At 36.8% G+C, this 27,907-nt stretch overlaps 2 protein-coding genes across 2 annotated transcripts; one reads left to right on the forward strand and one right to left on the reverse strand.

Annotated features, from left to right (window-relative positions):
• Nucleotides 1–9,991: 9,991 nt before the first annotated feature.
• DUO3 (Homeodomain-like superfamily protein) lies at nt 9,992–15,105 on the reverse strand. The gene is made up of 8 exons (XM_079059325.1): nt 14,864–15,105; nt 12,815–14,159; nt 12,400–12,727; nt 12,235–12,319; nt 12,037–12,093; nt 11,913–11,972; nt 10,541–11,845; nt 9,992–10,411 (listed from the first exon to the last, which is right to left on the reverse strand). Exons 2-8 carry the CDS (start codon nt 14,040–14,042, stop codon nt 10,211–10,213), a joined length of 3,264 nt encoding a protein of 1,087 aa, XP_078915451.1. The 5' UTR covers nt 14,043–14,159; nt 14,864–15,105; the 3' UTR covers nt 9,992–10,210.
• A 7,285-nt stretch (nt 15,106–22,390) lies between these two features.
• Nucleotides 22,391–26,401, forward strand: LOC145124149 (calcium-dependent protein kinase-like). Its single transcript, XM_079059379.1, has 8 exons — nt 22,391–23,527; nt 23,949–24,092; nt 24,189–24,341; nt 25,085–25,200; nt 25,455–25,622; nt 25,688–25,815; nt 25,895–25,994; nt 26,062–26,401. Exons 1-8 carry the CDS (start codon nt 22,756–22,758, stop codon nt 26,134–26,136), a joined length of 1,656 nt encoding a protein of 551 aa, XP_078915505.1. The 5' UTR covers nt 22,391–22,755; the 3' UTR covers nt 26,137–26,401.
• The last annotated feature ends 1,506 nt before the right edge of the window (nt 26,402–27,907 follow it).

The raw sequence follows: 27,907 nt of genomic DNA on the forward strand, positions 1-27,907 counted from the left end.
TAGGTAACTGTTTGACATTTAGATGAAATTGAATGTTTTGGTCTATATTTGTTTTTTATTATGTGTGTGTATTCACGTTGTAAATGCGTATCGTAAATGTGTATCGTCACTGGCAGCTGAAGTTTAAGACATGCAAATGCGTGTCTTCTTCATTTATGACAGTAGATTTAATGATACATATTGTGAGTCGTAAACGCGCGTCGTAAGGTTATGACACGCAAGGGCGTGTCGTCTTCCTTTATGACAGGGGCTTCCTTGATACGCCTTGCGTGTCATAAACGTGCGCGTCGTAAGGTTACGACGCGGAAGAGCGTGTCGTCTTCATTTATGACAGGGGCTTCCTTAATACGCATTGCGTGTCATAAAGGAACGTCATAAACGCGTGTCATAAATGCGCGTCATAAATGTGTGTCGTCTTTCGTTATGACAGGGCCTTCCTTGACACGCATTTGCGTGTCGTCTGAGCGTTTTACGACAAACATTGCGTGTCGTAAAAGGGTGTTTTGTAGTAGTGACTCCTTCGAAAGTCGACTCTCAAACCAACTCTCTTTAATCTTCGCTCTGATACCAAGTGTAGAAATTTGCTCATGATCAAACATACACAAAGAACAAAAGGAAAATACGAGTCCAGAAGGGAAACTTTTCTGTTCTTATTCCCTTAAAGAAAACATACATACGAGTCTACATAATGGAAGAGAAAAACTACTTTCTAATCTATCAAAACAAAGAAATAAACAATTTGTAAATATGTAACACCCCGTTTATTAAATAAATAAATTAATGCATGTATAGTAGCCCTAAAATCAATAATTATATAGCAAGGTATTGGTTTTGGGAAGCCAAATGTCATAAGTTGGGTTATTTGGGGGTTAAAGTATAAATTTCGGATTCAATTTGTAAAGATTTCTGAGGGCAGGGGCTAAATGGTAAATTTCGGACTCAATTTGTAAAGAGTTTTTGAAGGCTGGGGTTAAAAGGGTAACATATGGACTTTATTTGAGAATAATTGTAGAGGGAGGGGCTACTTAGCAAAATTTGGGACTTAATTTGTAAGGGATTTCAGAAGATGGGGTTGAAATGGTAAAATAAGGGTTATGTTTGAAAATGAATCCTGAAATGAGGGGTCGATAGTGTCAACATGGAATAGAGTTTGAGGAGTCGGGTATATATGCCTTACGTTGCCCTAACCCTAACAGAAGAGCACAGCCGCCACCTTCCCTTCCACTTCCGGCGCCGCTGCCACCCTTTTACCTCCACCACCGGCGTCGTTCTGCTGTCGTTGAAGACGTGAGCCGCCGTCATGTCGTTCCCGATCAGCGAAGACGACAAGGACCACCGGCATCCGCCTCTCCGTTCGACTGTCACCATCTTCCGGAGCTCTCTCAACCGCCACCTCTAGGCCACTGTTTGCTCCACCATCGCTGCTACCGGACGACGTGTGTAACCGAGAAAAAACCACCGAGAACGGTCGAAGGCAGCTGTACCGGCCAGAGATCGGAGATGCTGTCGCCGCCATCCTCTTCTGTACGACGTCTCTTCGTCGGCGTTGCGTCGTTGGCGTCCAGATTCCGAGCACAATCGTGTAGGGGTGTGTTGCTGCTTGACTGAGAACCAAAAGGAGTCACCGCCACCACCGTGAAGTGGTGGCTGCCGTCCCAAAACTGTTGTTGTCGCCACCGTGAGCCACCAGGTGGGTGGCTAGGGTGCATCTCGCAAATCAGAAGCATGTATGTGTGTGTTGTGTATGGTTGTGTTTTATCGGAAAATCGAGGAAGGCCACCACCACCACCACCGTGAGGTGGTGGCTGCCTATGTGTGTGTGTTTATGTTAGTTAGTGTGTATGTTTATTTTTGGATTTTGCGATGTAAACTGTAATCATGTTGGAATAATGAAAAGGAAAACTCAAACCACCACCGTAGGGTGGTGGCTGCCGCCACCGGCCGCCGTGTCGGGTGGCGGTGTGCCTCGTTTGTATTGTGACTCGTTTGGGATGTTTGGACAAAGGGACGGAAACCTTAATGGGCCTAATAAACCCTAGTAGGCCCAATGAAACCCTAATGGGCCCAATGAAGCTCTAATTGACCTAAAAGCCCAAACATGTGACTAATGGGCCTAGTGAAACCCTAATGGGCCTAATGAACCTTAAATGATCAAAAGACCTAGCTATTGGGCCTATTGGGCTTAGATGGGGTTGGAAACCCTAATTAGGGTTTAGAAAACCCTAATATTGGATTTATGGGCCTTGGACTTATTGGGACCTACTTTTGGGCCATTGGAATGGAGTTGTGAATTACACCCAATAACACCATATGACTTATCTAGTAGAGTGATAGACTCAATGGATTAAGTCCTTAATGGGTTAAGTGAGAAACACTTAACCCTAATTGTCATTTTATGTGAAACCCTAATTTCACTTGGGCTTTGAGTTGGGCCTTTCTATTGGGCTTTGGTAATTGGATCAATAATGGGTCATTCAAGAATAATTATATGGACTAGAATATGTTGATGGGCTTTAGGGTAAGACCCATATGAGGGTTTGGGCCATAGTTTGGGTCTTAATGATTATATGATATTGGGCCATTAGAATGTCAACTGTTGGACTGAAATAATTGGTTGGGCCTTAGAGTAAGACCATGTAAAGGTTTGGGCCCAATTTGGAAAATTGGGCCATATGTTGGGCCTTGAGCCATAGTTGGACTTTTGGGCCTTTGGTTTGGGCCTTGGGCTTGAATCAAGCCAAGTTAGGGGTAGAGTAGTCTTTTACCCCAAGCATGGACTTATGGTTATGTATTGGAACCCAATTATTAATTGGGTGTTATTTTGATGTTGACAGTTCGGGAACCTGTCATCCAGCAGCTGGGGTTGGGTCTGCGGGACTTCAGCAGAGTGAGGTGAGTTACCTCCCAGTAGTTGGTGGATCTACGGCGACAATGTTGGCCCACTAGTAGGAGTTGTATGTTAGATGATTGTCTTTGTGATAATTATCTAGTTTGCTACTAACTGATGTGTTTTATGTGCTAGCCTGATATGATGTTATGTGATAGTAGCAGTAGGGGGAATAGTCCTCGTATTACGGTCGTTAGGACCGAAGGGTAGGTCGGGCACCCCAGATATGCCTGACAGTATGTTTATGATATGTTGTTATGTGATAGAGGTAGTAGTAGGGGAGTAGTCCCCGTGTTACGGTCGTTAGAACCGAAAGGTAGGTCGGGCACCCCAGATATACCTAACAGTATGTTATGCTATGTTATTGTGTGGTAGTAGTAGGGGTGAAATAGTAGTCCCTGTAGCCAGTTGAGATAAACAGGAGGGTAGGTTAAGCACCCCAAAACTGCTTGACATGGGTAGGTCAGCACCCCAGAACTGCTTGACATGGGTAGGTCGGGCACCCCAGAATTGTCCGGCAGTATGTTTGTTGTATGGTATGTGGTATGATAGAGGAACTCACTAAGCTTCGTGCATACGGTTTTCAGTTTTGGTTTCAGGTATTTCGTTTGCAAATGAAAGGAGCCGGCGATTATACTCTGATATTGTTTTATGATGACATGCTTTGACTATTGACGTACTGGTTTTGACATGATATGTTATTATGGATGTTTCTTATACTATTGGTTTTATAATAACTTAATTAAAGCGAAATTTTTGGCCTTGAATTTTGGGATGTCACAAAACAGTTGTAACATCCATAAACTTTTCATAAAATTTAAACTTTTCAAAACAATCCTTTTTCTATAGAAGTGTTCACAAAACCCATTAATTCCAAAACATTATTTTAAAATCAAAACCTTTCTCAACCTAGTTTTCAAAACGTTCACATTATCAGAGTTTCACATAAATCATAAGTCCAAAACGCGAGGATGTGTACGGTCACGCCTTCACCTTGCCACGATCCACTGAAGTACCTGAAACCATAAACCAAAACTGTAAGCACGAAACTTAGTGAGTTCCCCCAAAGTACCAACACCCAATAGATAACATATACAAATAACAGCATGTATACTGAGCCTTCCGCATGTCTGGACCGCCTCACTGGGTTTACAGCCTGTCTAGACTGCTCCCGAGCCTTCGGCATAACAGGACTGCCTCGCAGGGCCTACAGCCTACCCAGACCGCTCCCGAGCCTTCGGCATGATTGGACCGCCTCGCAGGGCCTACAGTCTATCCGGACCACTCGCCAAGCCTTCGGCCTGACTGGACCGCCTCGTAGGCCTTCAGTCTATCTGGGCCGCCCTGGGTCTCTTAGCCTTCAGCACACAGCAAGAGCGCCTCAACCCAACCATACACACACATGTCGACATATATATAGCAATTAAACACATAACCAGTCAACAAACAAACAGGCAGATCTTACAGATCACTAAGCATGGCATCATCCTATCTATCAGGATATAGATCTAACAGATCATAACAGCATAACAACATCCTACCTACCAGGATACCGATCTAACAGATCATCACATCACTCAATCATAAGATAAACCATGATAGCAATCCAACAGGGTCGGCATTGGTGCCTTTGACCCATAAGTACAGTGAGGAAAACTCACCTCGCACCGCCGAATACACAGACCATCCCTAGCTACTGGCTGCCAGATCCCCGAATCGCCATCATCAAGACAACACCCCATCAGCAACTGATTCCATGAACAATCTCCGACTGCAGATCCATCAACATCTAGTCACTGACTCATACTATACATCCAATTCAGGGTAAAAGACATTTTTACCCTTCCTCAAGCATGGCCCAAAGTCGAGGCCCAACTAATGACAAAAGGCCCAACATCAAAATAAACTCCTTAAGTCCGATTATGGAAAATTGGTCCTAATTCCTTTCATGGCCTTCACTCAAGAAGATCCAGCAAGCCAAAAGCCCAAACCATAAAATCCCAGACGGCCCAACACAACCCAATGCAAACCAAACCTGAATCTTGATCCAAAAAGGCTCAAATTACTTCAAGTCCCACACATGGCCCAATTTTCCAAATTGGGCCCAACTCCTTATTGGCCCTTATCCAAGGTTCGATCCTCTAATTAGCCCAAAAAAACACTTATCCAGATAGTCCATTAGGGCCCAAGCATCAAAGCCCAATAGATGGCCCAATACCCGAGGTCCAAAGCAAAGGAGCCCAAAACAGTCGCGTACGCAGGGCGTACGCCGGAGGTACGCCCAGCGTACACGAGACCTCGCATTGACAAAGTTACGGGGAGGCTGACCAAGTACGCGGGGCGTACCCTCGCATAGCCCAAAAACATTGTTAAGTGCTTAATGGCTTAAGCATTTAAGCCCAAACTTCATATCCATGACTCAAAAGCACTCTAGAACCATAAAGTCTCAGACTTTAAGACTTTGGTCGACCAAAAAGGGATTAATACAGGGTCTTAATCCATTAAGACCTCCTACAAAGAACAAGGGACCAAACTTGCTCAAGGGACCTCATTTTTATGTCTTAGAACCCATCCTAGGGTTTGAAAGGACAGCCCAAAACGTCCAAAACGAAGCATGCAAAACAATGGGATTTTTAGGACAAGAATAACACCAAAAAGCTACTACAATAAGATCTAAGCAATCCAAGCACAAAGGTAGAAGCTTTTTACCTTCTGGAGCTTCTTCATGAAGTGTTCATCCAAGATCTACAAGCTTGCTTCACTCTTCAATCACCTTGATGCAACTTCTTCTTCTCCAACCACACAAGAAGCACACTCTTAGCTCATACACACACTCTAGAGAAGCTAGGGTTTTGCCAAAATGACCCAAGGACTTGGAGGCTGGAAAAAGATGGGAGAAATGGTCCATAAGATGCTTAAATACCCCCACCAACATCAAGAATTAGGGTTTTCACCCGGACATACGTACGTCATGCGTTCATATGCGTACACCCAACGTACTAGTCGCATCCTAGTACGCTTAGCGTACTCACATGTACGCCCAGCATACAGCTCCTGCTCCATAAATCACCATTTTGCCACTAGGGCTTCCCATGGCCACTTCATTCCAAACCAAGGACCAAAAGTGACATAATTAAAACTCAAGGGATGGATTTCAAATTACTTGAAAATTGGGGTGTTACAACTCTCCCCCGCTTAAATTCGATTTCGTCCTCGAAATCATTCCTTACCAATACTCATAACAAAAAAACCAACCTAGCGATCACAATCGGAAATTCTGCGCATAGAACAATCTTCTTGAAACAACCGAAACCCAAACGAAACTTCCATCCCAAGACACTAATCAAACCTTCGGTCCCCGCAAACCACCTCTATTTTTCTGAGACCCGAAATCTACAATGCCCTGATTTCCCGACTAACCGCCCACGCTGAAACAACCCATGCCAACTCTCAACGAAAACAACCAATCATAACACTCCCAACTGTGATCATACAACGGCCTATCCAGGCCTACTGAGACCATCCTTAAAATAGTTCTTCAAGCCCGGTGTTTACAAAACTCATTAATTCCAAAACATTATTTTAAAATCAAAACCTTTCTCAACCTAGTTTTCAAAACGTTCACATTATCAGAGTTTCCTAGAAATCATAAGTCCAAAACGCGAGGATGTGTACGGTCACGCCTTCACCTTGCCACGATCCACTGAAGTACCTGAAACCATAAACCAAAACTATAAGCACGAAACTTAGTGAGTTCCCCCAAAGTACCAACACCCAACAGATAACATATACAAATAACAGCATGTATACTGAGCCTACAACATGTCTGGACCGCCTCACCTGGCCTACAGCCTATCTAGACCGCTCCCGAGCCTTCGGCATAACCGGACCGCCTCGCAGGACCTAAAGCCAATTTGGACCTCTCCCGAGCCTTCGACATGACTGGACCGCCTCTCAGGGCCTACAGTCTATTCGGACCGCTCGTCGGGCCTTCGGCCTAATTGGACCGCCTCGTAGGCCTTCAGTCTATCCGGGCCGCCCTGGGTTTATTAGCCTTCAGCACACAGCAGGACCGGACAGACTGAAGGCCTACGAGGCGGTCCAGTTAGGGCGAATGGTTTATTAGCCTTCAGCACACAGCAGGACCGCCTCAACCCAACCACACACACAGATGTCGACATATATATATATATATATATATATATATATATATATATATATATATATATATATATATATATATATATATATAGCAATTAAACACATAACCAGTCAACAGACAAACAAGCAGATCTTACAGATCACTAAGCATGGCATCATCCTATCTATCAGGATACAGATCTAACAGATCATAACAACATAGCAACATCCTACCTACCAGGATACCGATCTAACAGATCATAACATCACTCAATCATAAGATAAACCAGGATAGCAATCCAACAGGGTCGGCATTGGTGCCTTCGGCCTATAAGTATAGTGAGGAAAAATTACCTCGCACCGCCATATATAGAGACGATCCCTGGCTACTGGCTGCCAGATCCCCGAATCGCCAGCATCAAGACAACACCCCATCAGCAACTGATTCCATGAACAATCTCCGACTCATCCATTAACACACACGCGCTAACAGATACCAAAATGGCAATCCATCAACATCTAGTTAGTGACTCATACTATACATCCAATTCAGGGTAAAAGACCTTTTTACCCTTCCTCAAGCATGACTCATGTGTCACCATCTGGTGGCAAGCAGTGGGGAGAACGGTGTGTGCCAGATCGCGACACGTGTCGCTCCCTCGTTAATTCGGAAATTAATTATCTTGTAAAATTCATAACTTTCGCATACGAGCTCCGTTTTCGACGTTCTTTATATCCAAGAGTATCTATCGACGAGATCTACAACTTTCGTTTAGACTCCATTGGCTAATTTTGACTTTATTTTTTAAGTTATATTTTAACAGACTTAGACAGTTAAAATTCGTTAAAAATTTATACATTTTTCATCCGACGTCCGTTTTCGACTGTCTTTATATCGTTCAACTCCTGTTAAAGAGATCTTCAATTCTCGTTTAGATTGTTTCGGCTGAAAATCGACTGATCTAAAATTCGATTTCATAGTTATATACTGTTACGCTAAAACTTCGAAAAATCATAACTTCCTCTACTGAAGTTAGATTTGGACGTTCTCTATATGCACGGTCTCGATTTAACGAATATTATGACTTTCGTTTAGACCACTTAGGCTAGAAAGTAATTTTTATCAAAAATTCACTTTTTACGATACGCAGAGTCGTGCCGGTTTAATCGTGAAACTTTTAAGAAGCATAACTTCTTCATACGAAGTCGGATTTCAACGTTCTTTATATGTACGGAAAGAGTGTTACATATACTATAACTTTTGTTAAGATTATTTGTCCTAAATAATTTTCTATCAAAAAGTCATTTTTAACGTTTATTATCTCTAAATTGACTTACCCGAATCTACGGGTGTTACAAATGCCATGTGTAAATTCATGAACCTGCTAACAAAAATACATCCTTTTCATGTTAACGGGGATAACATAAGGATGTCGAATCTCAAAGGAAATCATCGCCGTCAATAACAATGGAGACATTGTATCAGAGCTTTTTGCCGATTCTGCTCCACGTGGGTAATTTCGCTTGACATGCACAGACTTTTCATAATTCCAACATATCATATTCTTCTATGAATTTTTCTTCTTGTTGTTCCTGTATATCAAAATTGTTCCTTTCGACAAAGTATAAATGCTACTTTCTAGTATTTTTCTCTTCGAACATAAGTTTTCAAGTAACATTTGCATACTTCATGGTATCTTTGTGGTACATCAGAATGGCCTTCATAAGCACATAGGAAATAGGAAGATGGTTATTAGATGCATTTTATGCATCCTTTTTGTTTGTTTTGTTTCTATTTTGCATAGCATTATCTACATATTTTCTTTGCCATTTTTAAGTGTTAAATGGACAACATGTGCAAAGTCATAGAACGCCTCGTACTGCTCGTTTTTTATATTGTGTGGAACATGATCACAAGGCTCGTACTGCTCGTTTTATATATATTGTGTGGAACGTGATCACATATGCTTATGGATTCAAAATGGAGGTTTGGAGCTTCACTAGAACTAAAATATACCAAAGGAAGTTGGAAGTTGGATGGAAGCATCTTGGAATGAAGATTTGAAAACTGAAACGCAAAAAATTCAAGTTACACTATCGTGTTTCTCATGCCACGGTCGTGTTTTGCTATCGAAGATTTTTTATGCTTATTTTTGTTGAAGTTGACTTCTGGACACTTACACTACCATGTTTCCCAAAGCATTGGTCATGTTTTGAAGGTTTTTTCTCATATTAGCATCGTACTTTGGAAATTTGATTTGTCTCGATAGCCTGCTCCTTGTATAAGATTTCTTACTTAATAATTTTAAAACTTAATTTGTCTTGATATTATGCAAAGGTTTTTAATGTTCTTCAAGTTATTTAAATCTTATGTTCAAGCATATACGTAGCATGGCACTTGAATACGATTGATTAACATGGTGATGAGCATGCATTATTTGAATATTTGAATGTGAATTCTGTAGTAGCTAAAGGTTATCAGGTACCTTCTTTCGCGAAGTAGATGTCTAACTATTATGATGCTATGATAGGTTGGTTCGTTCGTCTTATTGTCTTATTATGGTCGGGAGTATGGAGTGTCACTATTTGTGTCGATATCACTATTTGTGACCAAGTCCTATGTATAAGGATCAACGATTTGGTACATAATAGATAGATCAAAGGACATACTATATAATGATGTGGGATGGGTCGCCAAAATTTATATTGAAATGTGATCATGCATTGCATACATTATTACATCTTGCATAAATTATGATATGTAAAAGTTTTTGTCATATGATTTCAATAGTTTATTGTGTCTAAAACTCATTTAACTCACGAAACAATATTGTATTACTTACTTTATTTTTAAATGTCATGTATTTCAAGTTCAAGTGCAAAGCATTAGAAGTTTGTAGTGCTTAGAAGTAACCCTTTTATGGTTAACAAAAAGGTATATGTTGAAGCTTCATGAGTGAGGCCTTATAGATAGAACTATCTACGTTTCAAACCTTATGATCCAACTCAAAAAGCCCTTACAACTTTTAAAAAACAGAGCTCAATTTTCAAATCAAAAAGTTACAACTATGAAATACTACTACCCTTTTAATTTCGACATTTAAATCCATCCATATTTACAATCATTAATTTTTACATTTGTGCTTATAAAAATGTTAGTACTTGTGTATTTTATACCTTAAGTCACCTGGGGTCCATTTTTTGTGCCCGTTTTCTTGGTTTCTTGATCTGAGGTGGCGTTGGCACTGGCAGTGTTGTGTTCTTTGAACTTCTTGACTTTCTGGTCAACGGAAGTTTAGGGTTTAAACTCAACCCCATTGCCACATCAGATTTACACCTCTCTACTTCATCTATAGCCTTCATCAAAACATCATCTTGCAACTCCTAATTACAATCAAAATCATCAAGTTAGAAGAACTCTCATTGACAGATTACAGTTTATAAAAAAAAATAAAAATAAAAATAAAAAAAAATAAAAAAAAAATAAAAAGTTAAAGATTTGAGTAATATTACCTCATTTTGAAGATTTTCAGCATGATCGGAATCAGATCCACCTTCACCTTCACTATCTGTCATTTCCTCACACTCAAACTCCACACTTTCCGCCGTTTCCTCCTCCTCCTCGGAATCACTCAACTCCTCCTGTTCCATCACAATCTCATTATTTCCAACTCCGGAATCACGATCATTTCCATTCTCCTCCGGTAAGCCCGTATCCTGTGTTTCGGTGGTGGTTCCGGAATCACGATTCCGGGCGCTAGAACTCAATCGAATATCCAAATCCAATTCATTAGGACTCCGAGGTACTTTCCGATGCGGTGTTGATGATTCCGCAGGCGGATTCACAACCGTAACGCCGGAATCACGGTTTCCGTCGTCTGTTCTTTGTAGAAGCGGATGGAACTCGACACCCGATGAACTTATCTCCTTGGATTTCAAAGAGTTGTTGAAGAAATTCAACGTATGTTTTTCTTGATGAGAATAACGAAAGAGGTTAAGATTATTCGGGAAGAAATCGAATGAGCTAGAAGAGCCAACACTGGGATTCAAAGGGTAATACGGTAAACTCCCGTCTTCATTATCCTGAAACAATAACGGATGCATTTGGAGATCGGAATTGCCCTTTCCAGTGCTTTCCTCATCTGGTTGACCCAGTCTTGGACGAGTCAACGGGGTTACAGACATTGTTACAGATTTAGAAGATGCTTCATTGTATTTTGTGAAAGCTGATTGTGACATTATACGAACAGTAGGTGGAAGATTGACAGGTGGCAAATCAGGAGCGAGTTTGACTACACGAGAACAACGAGATCTACGGGGTTGATAAGATTGTAAATGAACTTCAGGCCTTGAAAATTTATTAGCAGGGACTGGATTTTGGGGATGAAGATTTACTACCCTTGGGGGGTAGTTTGGTAATAATCTATCTTGTGTAAATGATGATGTGGCAGGTTGGTTTTCTGGCCTCCAATCGGATAAAAATGCTTCATGGACATAAGCTTCTTCTTCTTCTTCATTATTTCCACCATCGTCCCCACTGTTGATTTCTCCAGGGGTATTATCGGTACTACAAAATCCAGGAGTAGCATCGTCTTCGGTTGACCATCCTTCTCTATTTTGACCAGTTGACCCTTGAAGTTTAGACCTTCTTCTGTTTGATTCATATGATCGTCTTTTTAACTTTGAAAGTTCATCTCCTTTATATGACTTCTGGTTTCCGACAGCTGTCCGATATTGGCGAGCAAGCAATGTGGGGTCTCTGTATGGGACCATGTATTTCCATACAGCCATCCAATCAAGTTTATAAACCTTTAATCCCTGAAACAACACAATAAGTTTTAGTATTTTGGCATTATAATATCAAGAAATAAAATTATATTTATACCTCCTCTATTCGAGCTTTCTCTTGAGGAGTCAAAGGAGAAGTTTTCCAACGCCGAACTGCCTGCAAATTTTGATTTAATAGTTAAAGATATGAAAATGCTATTATTAATAACAAATTTATATACCTTTATTGGATTCTCTGGTGCTCTAGAACATGCACGGTTTTTTTGTCTCACAAAGATCTGTAATAATAAAGCTTGAATCATAAATGTTGAAAACCTTATAACATCATAATTTGAATATACATAATTACATATCATCTCTAAATTATGGATTTGAACGCAAGAAGAAGAAAAAAGAAATTAAAAAAATATGAAACTTGCCTGATGTGGAGTTTTGCAGGGTAGAAAGTGTTTCTGAATCTCCTCCCAGTTTGTATTATACTCCATTAACCCCCGAGCTAATAACCTGCATACATCAAACAATTAAAACAAATCCAGAAAGAGTGGAAGACAACAGATTATGGAATCCATAACAAAATAACTTACCCATCCTCAGCATCAGTGAAAAGAAATCGATTTGCAACAGATGCAGGGGGTGGCTTATGTGGAAAAAGGGCTGGATTGAAAAATGGAAAGAATCTAAGGGCTAATCTTGCAATTTCTTTTGGAACTAAAGCAATCGACTGCTTCTTAGACCTTTCAACAGCTGTAGCAGCAATTGTCTTCTTTGATTTCCGGTCATTAGCTCTAGGAGACACTGTATTAGGATCTGAGTCAGCTGAAGAAGGAAAATTACTGAAAGGAAACAAACATTCCTTATCAGTAGTAGCATCATATGTAACTTCTATCTGTCTTCTTTGATACTCTTGAATAGCTGTCAATATATCAAACCATGGTGTTAGCATAACAACTTACAAGCCAAATAGAATGGAAAGTATTAAGTAAGCAACTTTTGACATACCAATTGAAGAATCATCTATATAGCTTCCAACTAAACTAAGTGGGGCCACATCTATGACAGATAACAAATTCTCACTAACAAAAGGCACCCAGAAGAAGGAACCCTCCTCAGATTCAGAGCTGTTGCATGGAAAGCTGAAATTTACAGTGGAATGAATGTATGGCGAGCTAAAACAACAACCTGGATAGGGTGCTTTTTGAGAGGCCACTGCTTGATCACGCTTATGAACCATTTCCAAAAGTAATCTCTGAACTTGGGAAGCAATATGTTGTCTGGAAGGTTCTAGAACTGAAAGAGAAAACACTTGAACAAGTAGCTGAACATGTTCATATATTAAGCAATGCAACTGGCCTATCTGATGTGGTGTGAATACACTCATGTGAGTGTACTCATTTGAAGTTGAAGACACATTCTGAAACATATAGGGAGAAATTGGTGCATATGGTAAAATGGGGCGTAATGGTCTGTTATTTGTTTCTCCTGAAAACTTTTTCTTATGAACATCGGTTTTCTGACGTTTTTTTTGTCTTGTTTCAGGTCTTCTTTCGTGTTCTTGTGACACACTTTGTAAATTTTCATCAAGATCACTCCCGAGTGCCTCTTCGAGTTCTAATTCAAAGTCAGCATCGTTGTCTTCATCTTCATCTTCATCAACATTTTCGGTTTCCTGTAATGCCCCTGAGTTTGCATCTCCATCTTGTAAAACAGCTGCAAGAAACTTTCTGTATTCTTGTTCATCATCAATGTTATAAAGGTCATCTTCATCGTCTGTTTCTTGAAGGAAAGTTTCCAGTTCATCAAGAGTGGACCCCACGAGAGAGTAACGGGCTCTTGTCCGCCTCCAGATGGCATCCTCATCATCACTGTCAAGAATTGGTTTTTGGGAGTCTGATGTGGCAATGTTTGGTTCATTATCTTTGTTACATAAAGATTCAGCAGCTTTTGTTACTGTCTCCTGAGTGTGTTCAACATTTTTAACAGGTGAATGCTTTTGTCCACTGTCCACATCAGCATTGAATTCTTCAATGTCAGAGCTGAGGCTTGAAGAAGCTTCAACAGAAGGAGCTTCTTTTAAAAAAGGGTTGAAATCCATGTCTCCATCTTCGTCCTCTTCTTCATCATCTTCCATGTGTTCGGAAGAAAGATCTTTGTTTTTGGATAAATTTGCAGCATCTGTGACAACATCAGAGCACCGATTCTCTGTTGATGGTGAAGGTGATGAAGTCATTGTGATTTAGTTCTTTGCTCCCATCAGTATTTTGCTAATTCTTTAAGCAATATGATTATGTGAAATCAATGTTTAGAATCTTGGTCCCTTATGGTCATTAGCAGAACTCCTGAACCACTAAACATACAAAAAATGCAAAATTAAGCACCAAATTGAAATAATTGCTTTATGAACACATTGATTGACAGCTTTCAATTGCATATAACCATTAACCATGCATGATCTAATATAATAAGAACATGGTATAACTCCTAAAAGGAAGCCAGAATAGTGCAAATTAACTCCTAGTTAATGAGTAGAAACTGAAAAAACTAGTTCATAAGTTTAGTCAGAAAGAACAATTTAAGATAATTCGATCTCAGATTCCCTACACTGACAGCAATTACAAAAAGTCACTCGGACACAACCACTGAAAAATAAGAAGAAATGGATGAAGAACAAGCATGGTTAATTCTCCAAATGTGGAAAGGAAGCAGTAGCCTTCACGAATTATTATACTGAGTTTAAATATGTAATTAACTCCGGTGAAATTTAGACCACGCAAATTAATCACAAAATAAACCCTAGGTTTCAAGAAATTAACCATTTGAAACCAAACAAATACACCGGAATTCAACTTAGATCACCCAGATACACAGATTACACAGTAAACAGTCTTAAACTCTTCAGAATCAAAGCAACATAAATTACAAACACCGGAGCACATGAAGAACAAAAGCATATAGAATTCGATCTGACGCACCACCGTACAGAGGAGTCTTCAGATTTAACTTATTGTCAGGGGAAAATATGTAGGAAATCAATTATAGGCGGAAAGAAACCTGAAGGCTGAAGCTGTTGCCGATGGAGAAGGAAAGACGATCAATAGAGAGCCTTGTGAAATTGATTTTGGCTGAATGTCCAAGAACAGAATGAGAATTCGACGATGTTGGATCAATAATCAAGCACCGTGCTTGGTGTGCCGGTGAAACAATCAAGCAGCAGCAGAATCGCCGTGATAGACAATTGAAGTTAGGGCTCCAATGTCAATTCTCGAGACCACGTGAGTCGCACATGACATGTTATATTTTATGGTTTGAGATAATTGTGGATATGAAGTGATAGATGTCTTATTATAATAAAATTGGTTGAAAAAGAAATAGCTATTTGGTTTTTTTATTTAGAGTTATAATAATTAAATAATTAATTGTTTAAATATTTAAATAGTTATTCCGAAATTTTCAATAATATTTAATTATATTGAGATATAAGGCAAACAAGTAACAAGTTTGGTCACTAACATTTTATGGATTACAAAACTAATATCCATGACTCTTTTGGACTCCATGGAAGAACTTATGTTGTAAAAAAAAAACAAAATTATCAAACATGAATGGTATAAGCATGTGGTATTAATTATCTAGTTTTCTCGTGTGTTTGTCAATTTACATGACTTTTTAAAACAACATACCCCACAATGAGTTTTTAAAACAACATTCATTCATAAACCTTAGGAGAGGGGAAACCTTTTTTAGATTCAAACATACATGTTTCTTGTCTATCCATCCAAAAATCAAAACGAATGTCATTCTAAATGATGATATTCCTTTCAATGCATCATTCAATGAGTTTACGAGTGCTTCTTTTACACATCTCTTGCGACAAACTCGACATAACTCAACAATTGAAAATAATTGGAAACATAAGACGATATTGAAGGATAGTATGATATTCCAATTATGATACATGTTGTCTTAGACCATTTATACGGATCATTATAGAATTTTTTTTAACATGTAGTGTTTGTAGACACTTAAATACTAGTTTCTGTCTAATCGCTATGTCAATTTGCAATTCCATGTCGTGGAAAATGATGTAAAGTAAACATGGATCAGAAATGACCGAGCTTAATGGTAGCAAATAACAACAAGAAAAATCTATGTTCTTAAAAAAAATCATTAATTCTTTAATAAACTTTATTTTTTTTAAACGACAAATTTAACTTACTTCTACATTACTTTTGATTCCAACTTACTTCTACATTACTTTTGATTCCACTTATGACGACTATCATGTTTATAATAATCTAGAAATCCTAATATGACTCCTTAATAGGATTAAAATCAACTAATATAGAAACAATATATATTCATAAGATTTTATCCAATTAGGAGACAATTCCCAATCAAGATAAATCTTAACAAAAAATTTCTTAAACTAAAATAAAACTAATAAAAATAAATCTTCAAATTATAATTGAATTTCTCTCCATCATTCTCTCCCTTTCTGGAAAAGACTTGTATTTGAGTCTTCGCCTCTAAGCTCGAGTTGTAATATCCAAAAAATCAAGGTAAAATTTTTATTTTCGAAACCAAACCAAAAACCTTAAATGTTTACAAAACATAGTTCCCAAAAGTCATAATCATAAATCAGAGTATCCCAAAATCAAATCTCATAAAAATCCGAAGGATATGCATGATCAAGCCTTCGTCTTGACCCTGTCCTCTAAAGTACCTGAAACCATAACAATCAATATGTAAGTTAAAGCTCAGTGAGTTCCCCTAAAGTACCACACACAACCATACAGATAACAACATGCATAAATGAGCCTTCAGCCGGACTGGACCGCCTCACTGGGCCTACAACATATCCGGACCGCTCTCTAGGCCTTCGTCCTGACTAGACCGCCTCGCAGGCCTTCGGTCTATCCGGACCTCCTCGAGTATCTTGGCCTTCAACATAAAGCAGGACCGCCTCAACCCAACAAACCATAAGATGTTGACATATACAATAACAATTAATAACCAGTAAGTATGGGTAATCATAGAGATCTACCAGTCTAACACATAATCAGTGAGCACAGGTAATCATACATATCTACCAGTCTATCATATAACCAACATAACATCAATCCAATATACCAAGATACATAATCCAGTGGGTCAACATTGGTGCATGCGACCCACAAGTACAACGAGGAAAACTCACCTCTATGACAAAAAGATAGTAGAAATGAATGATGCTCCAACTACCGGCTCTACAGGTCACATGTACAACACCCAAATACCAAGCATCAATCTACTACTCAAAATATCCCAATGACCTAAAGTCAAACTTAGTCAAAATCAACGGTTAACTGTCAAAGTCAATAGTCACTCCAGTTGGTCGCCACACGCGTGGCCACTAAATTACAAAAAAGATGAGTCTTGGCCTAGACGTTACGTCGTGGAGACCTAGGCCACACCATGTATGATGGGTTCCTAACAACTTAATGGGTTAAGCCGTTTTTCTTCGATTCTAAGGGCTCCAATTCTCCAAAGCTCAGATCTAGTCCATACTATGGTCTAAGTGGATAAAGTTTCCAACTTTATCCCTTTAGACTCTCCAAGAGGTAAGGGTTTCACTCCTAGGTCCAAAAAAAGGGCAAAACACATCTTGGCTTAATTCATTAAGCACTGAATCTTGAAGACTTCTAGTTCAACATTTCCATAAATGTTTCTAGCATTATAAAATAACATAAAAAACATTAGTTTCCAGACATGCATGTCCAATACATGTCTTGGGCTCTTATTAGGTCAAAATGAGGGTTTTTGACCAAAAATCCATGCATGATACCAAAACTCACTACAAATCCAGATCCACGGCACCAAACACTCTAAATGTCCTGGAGATTCATTAAGTTACAAACTTTATGAGATCTCACCACTCCAACAATCAAGAACATGAAGATTTAGGGACAAAACTCAAGATATAGCAATCTATGATGATAAAAATCGAGTCTTGGACACTTACAAATGTCCAGAAGAATGCTACCACGAAGAAGGAGGTCTTGCTTGCTGGATTTTAGCTCACTTATTCTTCTTTCTTCCTTCAATGGCTTCAAAGAACACCAAAATAAGGCTTAAATAAAGGATGAGGGGATTAGGGTTTTCTTAGGTATCAAAGAGGCTGATGGAGGCTAAGGGTGAGCAAACCCTAGCCTTGTAATACCCCGATTTTTAAATATTACATTTTGACCCTTGGAATGAGTTTTGTTTGCAAAAAGGGCATATAGTGGCATTTTGGTAATTTCAGGATTTTGGGAGTACGCTGAGCGTACGTGTGTACGTTAAGCGTACGTTTGTACGCTAAGCGTACTAGGGCGCGCCTTAGTACGTTGGGTGTAGACCTCATACGCGGGGCGTACGTGAAGATCATGCAAACCCTAATTTTTAGGGTTTTGGCCTATATAAACATCATTATAACCTCATGTCCCCTTCCTTCTTCAGCCACCCTCTGTGAGAACAACCCCAAGCTAACCCTAAGTGAAAGAGTGTCCTTTGGAGCCCATTGGAGTGTTTAGAGGAGTTCTTGAAAGTGAAGAGTGAAGTGTGAAGAGCTTGGAGTTAGGAAGTACCTTGGATCTGTGATTTCTACCTTGATTGCAACCTCCAGAAGGTATAAAGCTTGCAACTTTACCACTCTATATTCTAGATATAGGTTTTTGCTCTTTTAAGTCACTTTTTGGTCCCAAAATGGTGATTCTTGAGCATGGTCTGTTCCTGACCCATTAAGCCGTCCTTTCAAACCTTAGGAAGGGTCTTGAGTCATAAAAATAGGGTCTTAATGGTTGGTTTTGCTCCATGCATTCTTTAGAATGTCTTAATGTATTAAGATGTTAAGTTAAACGCTTAATGGACATGCAAATTCATAAAGTTGGAAACTTTATGACTCTTGAGGATGATTTAGCCTTGGATCTGAAAGTTGGGCATAAGAGCTGAAGGCATTAAGCTCTTAATGAAGTTTTAAGAAGACTGGGCGTACGCCCCGTGTAACTTGAGTACGCAACACGTACGAGGTCAACTCTCCCGTATGTGGTCAAGGTATGGGTACGCAACTCTCCCGTTGGGTTGACTCGGTTGACTTGTTGATTCTAACCAGTTTGACTTTGACTTTGACCAAGTTTAACCAAGGAGTATTTTAGGTATTTTGAATGGTGTTTGAGAATTGCTCATTTGGATGAATATGTGACAGTTAGAGTTGAGATCCGGAGTCGGGACCTCATCAGCTATTGTTTAGACTATGAGGTGAGTTTCGCCTCATTGTACCGTGAGTCGAAGGTACCAATGTCGGCCCACTAGTTTTCGGTTATTTGTTAGTAGAGGGATGCCTTAGGGACTGTATATAGTCATGTAGGATAAGCTGAGAACTCTTGGTCTAAGCTTTCTTACATGTTCCTTGTTTGATTGTGGCTCTAGAGCAGGATCATCTGTTTGGGTGACTATCTCACCTCTGGCTACTTATGGTTACACATTTCATGGAGGTTAGTCGGTAGTGGGATTGTATGCTGTGAGAGGACTTGTAGGCGGTAGTGAGCTGTATGTTTGATGTTTGTATGTATTATGTGCCTACTTGATCCTTGTTTGTTTATATGTCGACATATGGTGGTAGTGGGTTGAGGCGATCCTGCTTTGTGTTGTAGCCCAAAAAACGCACTTACCAATGCATGTTTGATTTTAAAGGCAGTGTCCTTGTTGGTAAAATTGCCAAAGTCTAAACTTAAAATTGTATCACAAAAACAAAGCCAAAAAGCACCAATCAAAAATTCATACAATATATGTCACCAACTCATAAGATGTGGAATCGTAACATCTAAGATTGGGCTCTAGAGACCACAAAAGTATATGTGAAAACCTCTTCCGTAGCACATGGCCATACCACAAACATCATAGGTAAAGAAGCAGGTTGTCACCATGTCTCTAAAGAAAAGAGGATATCCACAAACCACTATATACTCAATCAACTTGTGTAACCATTTGTTAAAAAACAATATCGTCTCATTGATGTGTACGACGAGTTGGCACATCCTCAAACCAAAGAAAGGTTTAGCAATTCATATACAAGATCAAAGCAGGTTTGACAATGCATATACAAGATCGAAGCGAACTTGGTATGTGGGTCCGCACGTCCTCCATTTCTCTAACTCCTTTCATGACAATCTTGGAAACATAAACTTTGGCTATTGTTTTTACATTATAATCATACTTGGTTTTTATTATTTTTATGTATCATTTAATTTATCCCGAATAGCTAGCTATATCTCGAATATTATGGCCTCTTATATGCATAAATCAGATAACGTCATCACAACATAAAATAACTAAATTTAGGTTGAAAAAGTGGGGTGTCACGTGTCGAAATTTCAATTTTATACAAAGTGTCATTTGCATATTTTTCCACCAAGGTGCACTTACAAAGCCAACGGATTTGAATCAACGTATCATTTTATTCTCCAAGTATATCTATAAAGGAGAAAAGTCATTAAACAATACATTAATTAAGCTTGTCCAATAGTTTTAACCGAATATCCAAATACTTAGAAATTATAAACTAATTTCAAAATGAAAAATATATGTTTTAAACATCATTTGTATCGTTCTTTATCCATGAAAAGAAATTTAAATGCTCTCTGTCGATATATGTTTGCAAGAAAAGTATGTAACTTATTCGATTTTTAATGATTGTCTTTTATGATGTGAACATTATATTAAAAAAAGGCTACACTTTGTTTTGGTTATACAAAATGTACCTAAGTAGTGGTTAAATATGCTATGTTAGATGAAAATTTTAGTGGATGTATATTAATTTTGATTGTGATATTTATATATGTTAAAATAGCGACATATGAAAAACGCGGAAGCGACTATAAATATGTCAATGGGCAAATCTTTTGCACTTTTATATAACTGAAAAAAATGAAAACGTGTTGGCACATTCATATATTATTTTGATTTTCCATACCATGTAAGCATTTTAAGATGTCATAGATTAAATATACATAACCTAATGTTAACTAAAAAAAAGTCAAAAGAATTTAAGAGGATTAAATTAGGTATACTGATATTATTAGATTTTTTTTATAAACATCAATTGAAAAAAAAAATGTGAGTTTGTTAAAAGCACAAATATCATATTATCAAATGAATACAACATAAAGAAACGGTTAGGCGCGAGCTTTTAGAAGCTTTTAACAAAAAAAACCAGATTTAAACAAAAAAAATTGTTTGAAATTACGAACTTCTAACTTTTAATTTTAACAAAAAGTTTTAAATCTAAAACTACTTTATATAACATCTAAGAAAAAAATCGAGTTTTTTTAATAAATTTCTAGAATTATCCTTAATTTTAAATGTTAATGTGATCTTTGTTTCAGACAAATACTCTTTATGTAATTTTATATATTTCAAAATTTTACAACTATTTTTTGTTGGTGATTTTAATATCACCGATTCATTTTATGTAACGAGATTTATATATGTTTAGGGGATTATATCTTAGTTTTAATATAAGGTTGGAGGTGCGGAGTACACACTTCTATTAATCTAAATTGATCTCGGTACGAACCAAAGAACGGGGTCAAGGGGGTCGCGCCCACTTGCGTTGTCGGGTTCCAAGGGGCAACGCTTAGAAAAAATCAGTGTTGTAAAAATCTCGACTAGGTCTCGGTTAATCTCCGATTAGTCCTTAGGCACTACCTAACCGACTAGAAGGAGCCTAACAGTTATTCCTTGCATATACAATGAGAGAAACAGTAACAAACGATGAAATTTTAATACTTTAAAGAAATTTTATCTCAATAAATACTATTTGAGGAATGATTAGTGTTGTATTAATCATATTAACATATGTTTTTATGATATTAATGGTATTTACGAACTTTGTTATGATGTTAGTCATACTTAGTTTATTTAGTTATTTATTTATTTATTTAGTTCAACTAATTAGCAGTTAGAGTTCGCGATTAATCATCGTCTAACTGATTAATCCATTAACCCAGTCCACTAACTAGCTAACATCGAACGTTTTTTACAACCTTGAAAAAAATGCAAAATTATTAGAGAGACCTTAATAGAGATTATTGAGTTTTCGTGGGTTCAAATGTAATTTTGTGTTGTTATCAACTATTAATTGTCTTATCCAAAAACAGTTCGAATTCGGAGAGAATCAGATTCTCTCTATCGTTTTTGAGACATACGAAATTTACACACACCATATTCTCTCTCGTTCTTGATTAACTTTTTGTGTCTAGAATCTTGATTGTTCATTTGAGGATTATCTAAGGTCGGATTTCTCGTAACCCAAACATTGGGGAGACATTGATTTGGAAAGTGAACCGACCGATTCTTAAAGAATCCAGTAATTATCCAATTCTGTTTCTATCCTATTAGTCTAACATTTTACTAAACACTCGTGTAACAAATAAAAATTATGGCTTTCATGTTTCTAACTTTACCCGTTCTTGAATAAACCCATCCAAAATATAAAAATACATCCACTTATGAGTTATCCAAAACATATCTCTTGATCCCTTACAAAATAAGCCAAACACCCCGTAATTCTTTTCTTTTGGATCAAATCGCGTGAATCACGGATGCACAAGGTGTGTTCCACAGTCTATGACTCTATATGTGTTCATGGTGAACCAAGCATTAAATATCAGACCCCTTCTACAAAATCTTGCACAAAATATGCTCATGATCGAGACTTTTTGAGGCCCTTCAAACACGCTGGTCAATAAGACACATGTTGATTTCCAATCTTTGATCCAACATCACTAGCCATTACTTTACTTTTCAAATTTCATCTTTTCTTCTTTCTCACAAATTCATCCAGAATCTCTCTCAAATCCCTTCTGGGTTTTCACAAACCCTACAAAAGTTGTCAGATTTTTGAATCTTCTTCTTGATCTGCAATAATGGGCGCCTGTTTTAGCAAGAAAAATCGTCATACCTCAAATTCCAATGGCTATAGATCTTCCAAACAACAAAATTACCACCCAGTTTCTGAAAGTTACGAAAAACCCACATCAAACTACACTCAACCTCAACACGAAACCCATCAACATCACCACCATCACCACCAGCAACAACCTCCGCCGCCACAGCCACAACAAACACCACCACCACCAAATCCAGCACCACCACCTCCAAACCCTAGACCCTCTCAGGGTTCCGACCCTAATACCATTTTGGGGAAGCCATTTGAGGACATAAGAAGACACTACACACTCGGAAAAGAATTGGGTAGAGGTCAATTTGGTGTAACTTATCTTTGTATTGAAAATTCATCTGGTCATACCTACGCTTGTAAATCAATCTTGAAAAGGAAGCTTGCAAGCAAGAACGATAAAGAGGATATCAAGAGGGAGATTCAGATCATGCAACATTTGAGTGGTCAACCAAATATCGTTGAGTTTAAAGGAACTTATGAAGATAGACAATCTGTTCATCTGGTTATGGAGCTTTGTGCAGGTGGTGAGCTTTTTGATCGGATTATAGCTCAGGGACATTACACTGAGAAAGCTGCAGCTACAATTTGTAGGCAGATTGTGAATGTTGTTCATGTGTGTCATTTTATGGGTGTGATGCATAGGGATCTCAAACCTGAAAATTTCTTGCTTTCTAGTAAGGATGAAAATTCAATGTTGAAAGCAACGGATTTTGGGTTGTCAGTATTTATTGAAGAAGGTATAATCTTATAAGTTATAAGTTCCTTTTATGCCCTTGTATGCCGAAATTTATCTCATAGAAGTAATTTCCTTTTAGGTAGATTATATATATGCCTAATGCAATAGTGTAATGCCCTTACAAGACTAAGATGTTGTTTTTTTTTCCCATTAAGTCATGTATGAGTAAAGTGACTGAATGAGTAATTATGTTTGTCTGGATAACGTGAACGCCTGCTTCTTTTCTGGACTAAAGGACCATTTTGCCCTTCATTGATTTTAACAATATTCATCAATTGTAATGTGAGAGGATTTGGTAGGAGGGCAAAGAGGTAAAGAATTAGTGTCTTAATACATTAAGCCAGGTTTTTTGGGTTAACCCATTAAGTCATTTTGTTATGGGGTCTAAATTTTCATGCTTTTTCTTATTGAAAATATTTCAGGGAAGGTGCATCGAGACATAGTTGGTAGTGCATATTATGTTGCCCCTGAAGTATTGAGGCGTAGTTATGGGAAAGAAATAGATATTTGGAGTGCAGGGGTAATGTTGTACATTTTACTAAGTGGTGTTCCTCCATTTTGGGCAGGTATGATAAAAATATTGTCTTTAATGTATGCTTCTGTTGTATTTAAGTTTCTATTCAATGGGTAATAACAATCTTTTTCTTTTTGTTTCTATATAGAGACTGAAAAGGGTATATTTGACGCGATATTAGAAGGGGTTATTGACTTTGAAAGTCAACCATGGCCCTCGATTTCAAGGAGTGCAAAAGATCTTGTTCGTAAAATGTTGACACAAGATCCAAGAAAGAGAATCACTTCAGCTCAAGTTCTTGGTATTAATTATTCACTGCCTTTTTCTTTTTCTTTTCCCATTAAGTGATGTATGAATGGATAATGTTTGAAAATGATTAGAGAAAACCGGTGCAAAGGAATTGAAGGAAAAAGTAAACATGGGCATATTTGTAAAAAAAAAAAAAAAGTAGGACTTAATGTGGGAAAACCTCCTTTCACTTACTTTTTTGATTAAGTCATTCTTTCTGTATTATGTGAAAAGGAAATACTCATATATACCGGATTAAGTCTTGTTATTTGATTCCATTAAGTCAAACAACATCATTTGACTGGTCAAAATCCCATAATCACTCATGCCGAGGGACAAATAGGTAATTCAACCATGAAACTTTTGCCAAAAAAGGAAACGTTGTAAATTTTGCAAGATATCCTAATTGACAACTTACAATTCTCTATTAAAGTAATTGTTTTTGGAGTGGATTCAGATATCTCTCTTTTATTTATTGGAGTATTGCTAACAAAATTGATTAGTTTTAATTATTACTAAATTTACAATAACAAATTCAGAAAAAGAGAAATGAAGAATCATGTTATATGATTGATTAAATCGCATTTCTCATTCTATGTTTAATCCTTATATGTAATGTCCTTAGTGAATGCTGCATCTAAAATACCTCAATAATGACACATCATTTGTTCTCAGTATTTTGTAATGATCACTGAGTGGCAAATAAGTAATTTCACTTGTTATTAACCCATGTTTTTTACTAAATTGTTTATTTAGAGCATCCATGGCTGAGAGAAGGTGGAGAGGCATTAGACAAACCAATAGATAGTGCTGTACTTTCAAGAATGAAGCAATTTAGAGCAATGAATAAGCTCAAGAAGCTTGCTTTGAAGGTAAGCTTTAAACTTTTTATAAGTATATATATATATATATATATATATATATATATATATATATTAACTTGATTTTCTTGAAATGACAGTTTTGCCCTTTTGTAAGTAACACAATATCTTTTAGGTATAACATAATGTATTTTAGTCGAAAAGAAACACCCCTTAACTCCTTAAGCCTTGTTTATATCAAGTAAAAAAAGAAACATGAGTTGATAGTTGTATATTTATTCCCAAACTACCCCTTTCCACTCCAGGTGATTGCAGAAAGTATGTCTGAAGAAGAAATCAAAGGTCTGAAAGCAATGTTTGTGAACATGGACACAGATAAGAGTGGCTCAATCACTTATGAGGAACTAAAGACAGGACTTGCTAGGCTTGGCTCCAAGCTTTCAGAAGCTGAAGTTAAGCAACTCATGGAAGCTGTAAGTTATCACATTTAACAAGTTACTTTTATTTTAAATTTTAAATTATAAATTTTAAAATTCAGGCTGATGTGGATGGAAATGGAACAATCGACTACATTGAGTTCATAACTGCTACCATGCACAGGCATAGACTTGAAAGGGATGAACATTTATACAAAGCCTTCTGCCATTTTGACACTGATAATAGCGGGTTAGTTTTATTTTTTTTATTTTTTTTAGTATAATATTATAAATAGTTATTTAATTACATGATATGGTGATGTTATCAGGTATATCACCATGGATGAACTAGAAAAAGCCATGAAGGAATATGGCATGGGAGATGAAGCTACCATCAAGGATATCATTTCTGAAGTGGATACCGATAATGTAAGCCATTATTTATTTATTTAAATTTTATAATATTTTAAATTTATAACAATGGGCAACAAAACAGGATGGAAGAATCAACTATGAGGAGTTCTGCACAATGATGAGAAGTGGAACTACACATCAAACCAAGCTCTTTTAATGCTGTTGCTCTTTTATTAGAATGAAATATAATAGTAGCGTTTGTTCATCAAGAATCATATGATATTATTATTATGTAGATGAGGCTTGTTTTGTGTATTTTTTGGATGAATGAATTTTGCTCTTTTCATGACAATAAGTAACTATTAAATGTTGGTTTAGTATGATTTGACAGTTTATAGCATTTGTAACTTGTCATCGTTTGAAGTTTGAACCTTGTTATATGTGTGAAGAAATGTGATTTCCATAGGTGAAACTTTTTAACATTTCTATCGTTTTTAGTTTCTATATTAGTTTATTAACCAAATAATTAGATTTAAGAAGTGAAAATGCTGATTTTTTTTTGAGATAATTACGTAATTATAGCTCATAATCACATCCAAGAAATCGGAATTCTAAAGAATTAAAATTTGTAGAATTCAGTTTCCATATTTTGTATATTTTTGTTTGATTTAAAACTGTCAAAAAAATTGAAATGTAGAGTAATTTTTTTGTTGTTTTTGTAAATTGTTGTTTGGTTAACGACGTAAACAAAAGAACATACATAGTGCAAGATGTAACTCATGGGTATATGGAAACTTGCAATCTTTGGTTGATGCTAAAATCTAAAGAATCATCAACAAGAATACACTCAACATTAAAATTTATTACAAATAACATAATAATTTATCATTTCAGATTAAAAAGATCGAAATATAGATAAAAGTACATTTTTTTTAATCATCGTCGTGACTTATATGTTTGACTCGTTCGACTCAGGTCCGAAGTAGACACAAGTAGGGCAAGCTGGACAATTGCTATAGGCCCTGAGTTTGGTAGCCCATCAGTTTTAACATATATAACTCATATAGCCCAAGTGGTTTAGAGCATGTTTATGAAGTCGATTAACTCGATTTCATCGATTGTATTTGTATGATTTGATATTAACAAAATATAATGTATATTGTAAAGGAGTAAATGAAAATTAGTTTTCAATAAATGGTTTATTGTAAAATTTTGTAACCTCTAGTTTTCAATTATCATTAAAAAATATTTTTTATTTTAATATTGGAACAATTACACTAAATGTTTACATCATAATCATATCATCCTTAATTTTTATTAATATATTATTCAGTGAGTTTGAAGATCAACAGATAGATTGAGTTGAATTTGATGTTACATTGCATAAAACTTTTATGAAAATATAAAGAAAAAAATCAAATGATTGCAATAGTATATTTGAACAGATTTAGTTAAATTAACAAATTAAAATGATAATAATTAAACAAAAGTTTAATAAGTAAAATGTGATAATGTACTTAAATACAAGTCTAAGGGGTCTAACTGAAAATTTCTCATTTGAGGAAATCGGCATTATTTGGTAGCACAAAAGTTACAAAAATAAATATTTGATGAACTCCCTATTCTAATAAATGAATAAGTTTATTCTCCTATTATAAGTGTCATAATATTATAAATCCTCATTAATATTATATACCACATATCATGCCACATGTCAACCTATTAATTCTCTATTTCAAAATTAAAATTTAAAATTTCCCACTCTAATTACATTAAATTAATAAATGATTCTTCATTTCAAATTTCAAATTTTAAATTTCACACTCTAATTACCTTAAATTAATAACATTAAAATAAAAAATAAAATTAAATTAATATATATATATATATATATATATATATATATATATATATATTATAAGGTGATATAATTTAATGGATTTATTTAAATCAACGATTATAATTTTATATAACTAAAAAAATATCTC

This window comes from Lactuca virosa, chromosome 7, assembly GCF_052849685.1.
Source record: "Lactuca virosa cultivar CGN04683 chromosome 7, Lactuca_virosa_CGN04683_v6, whole genome shotgun sequence".
NCBI lineage: Eukaryota > Viridiplantae > Streptophyta > Magnoliopsida > Asterales > Asteraceae > Lactuca > Lactuca virosa.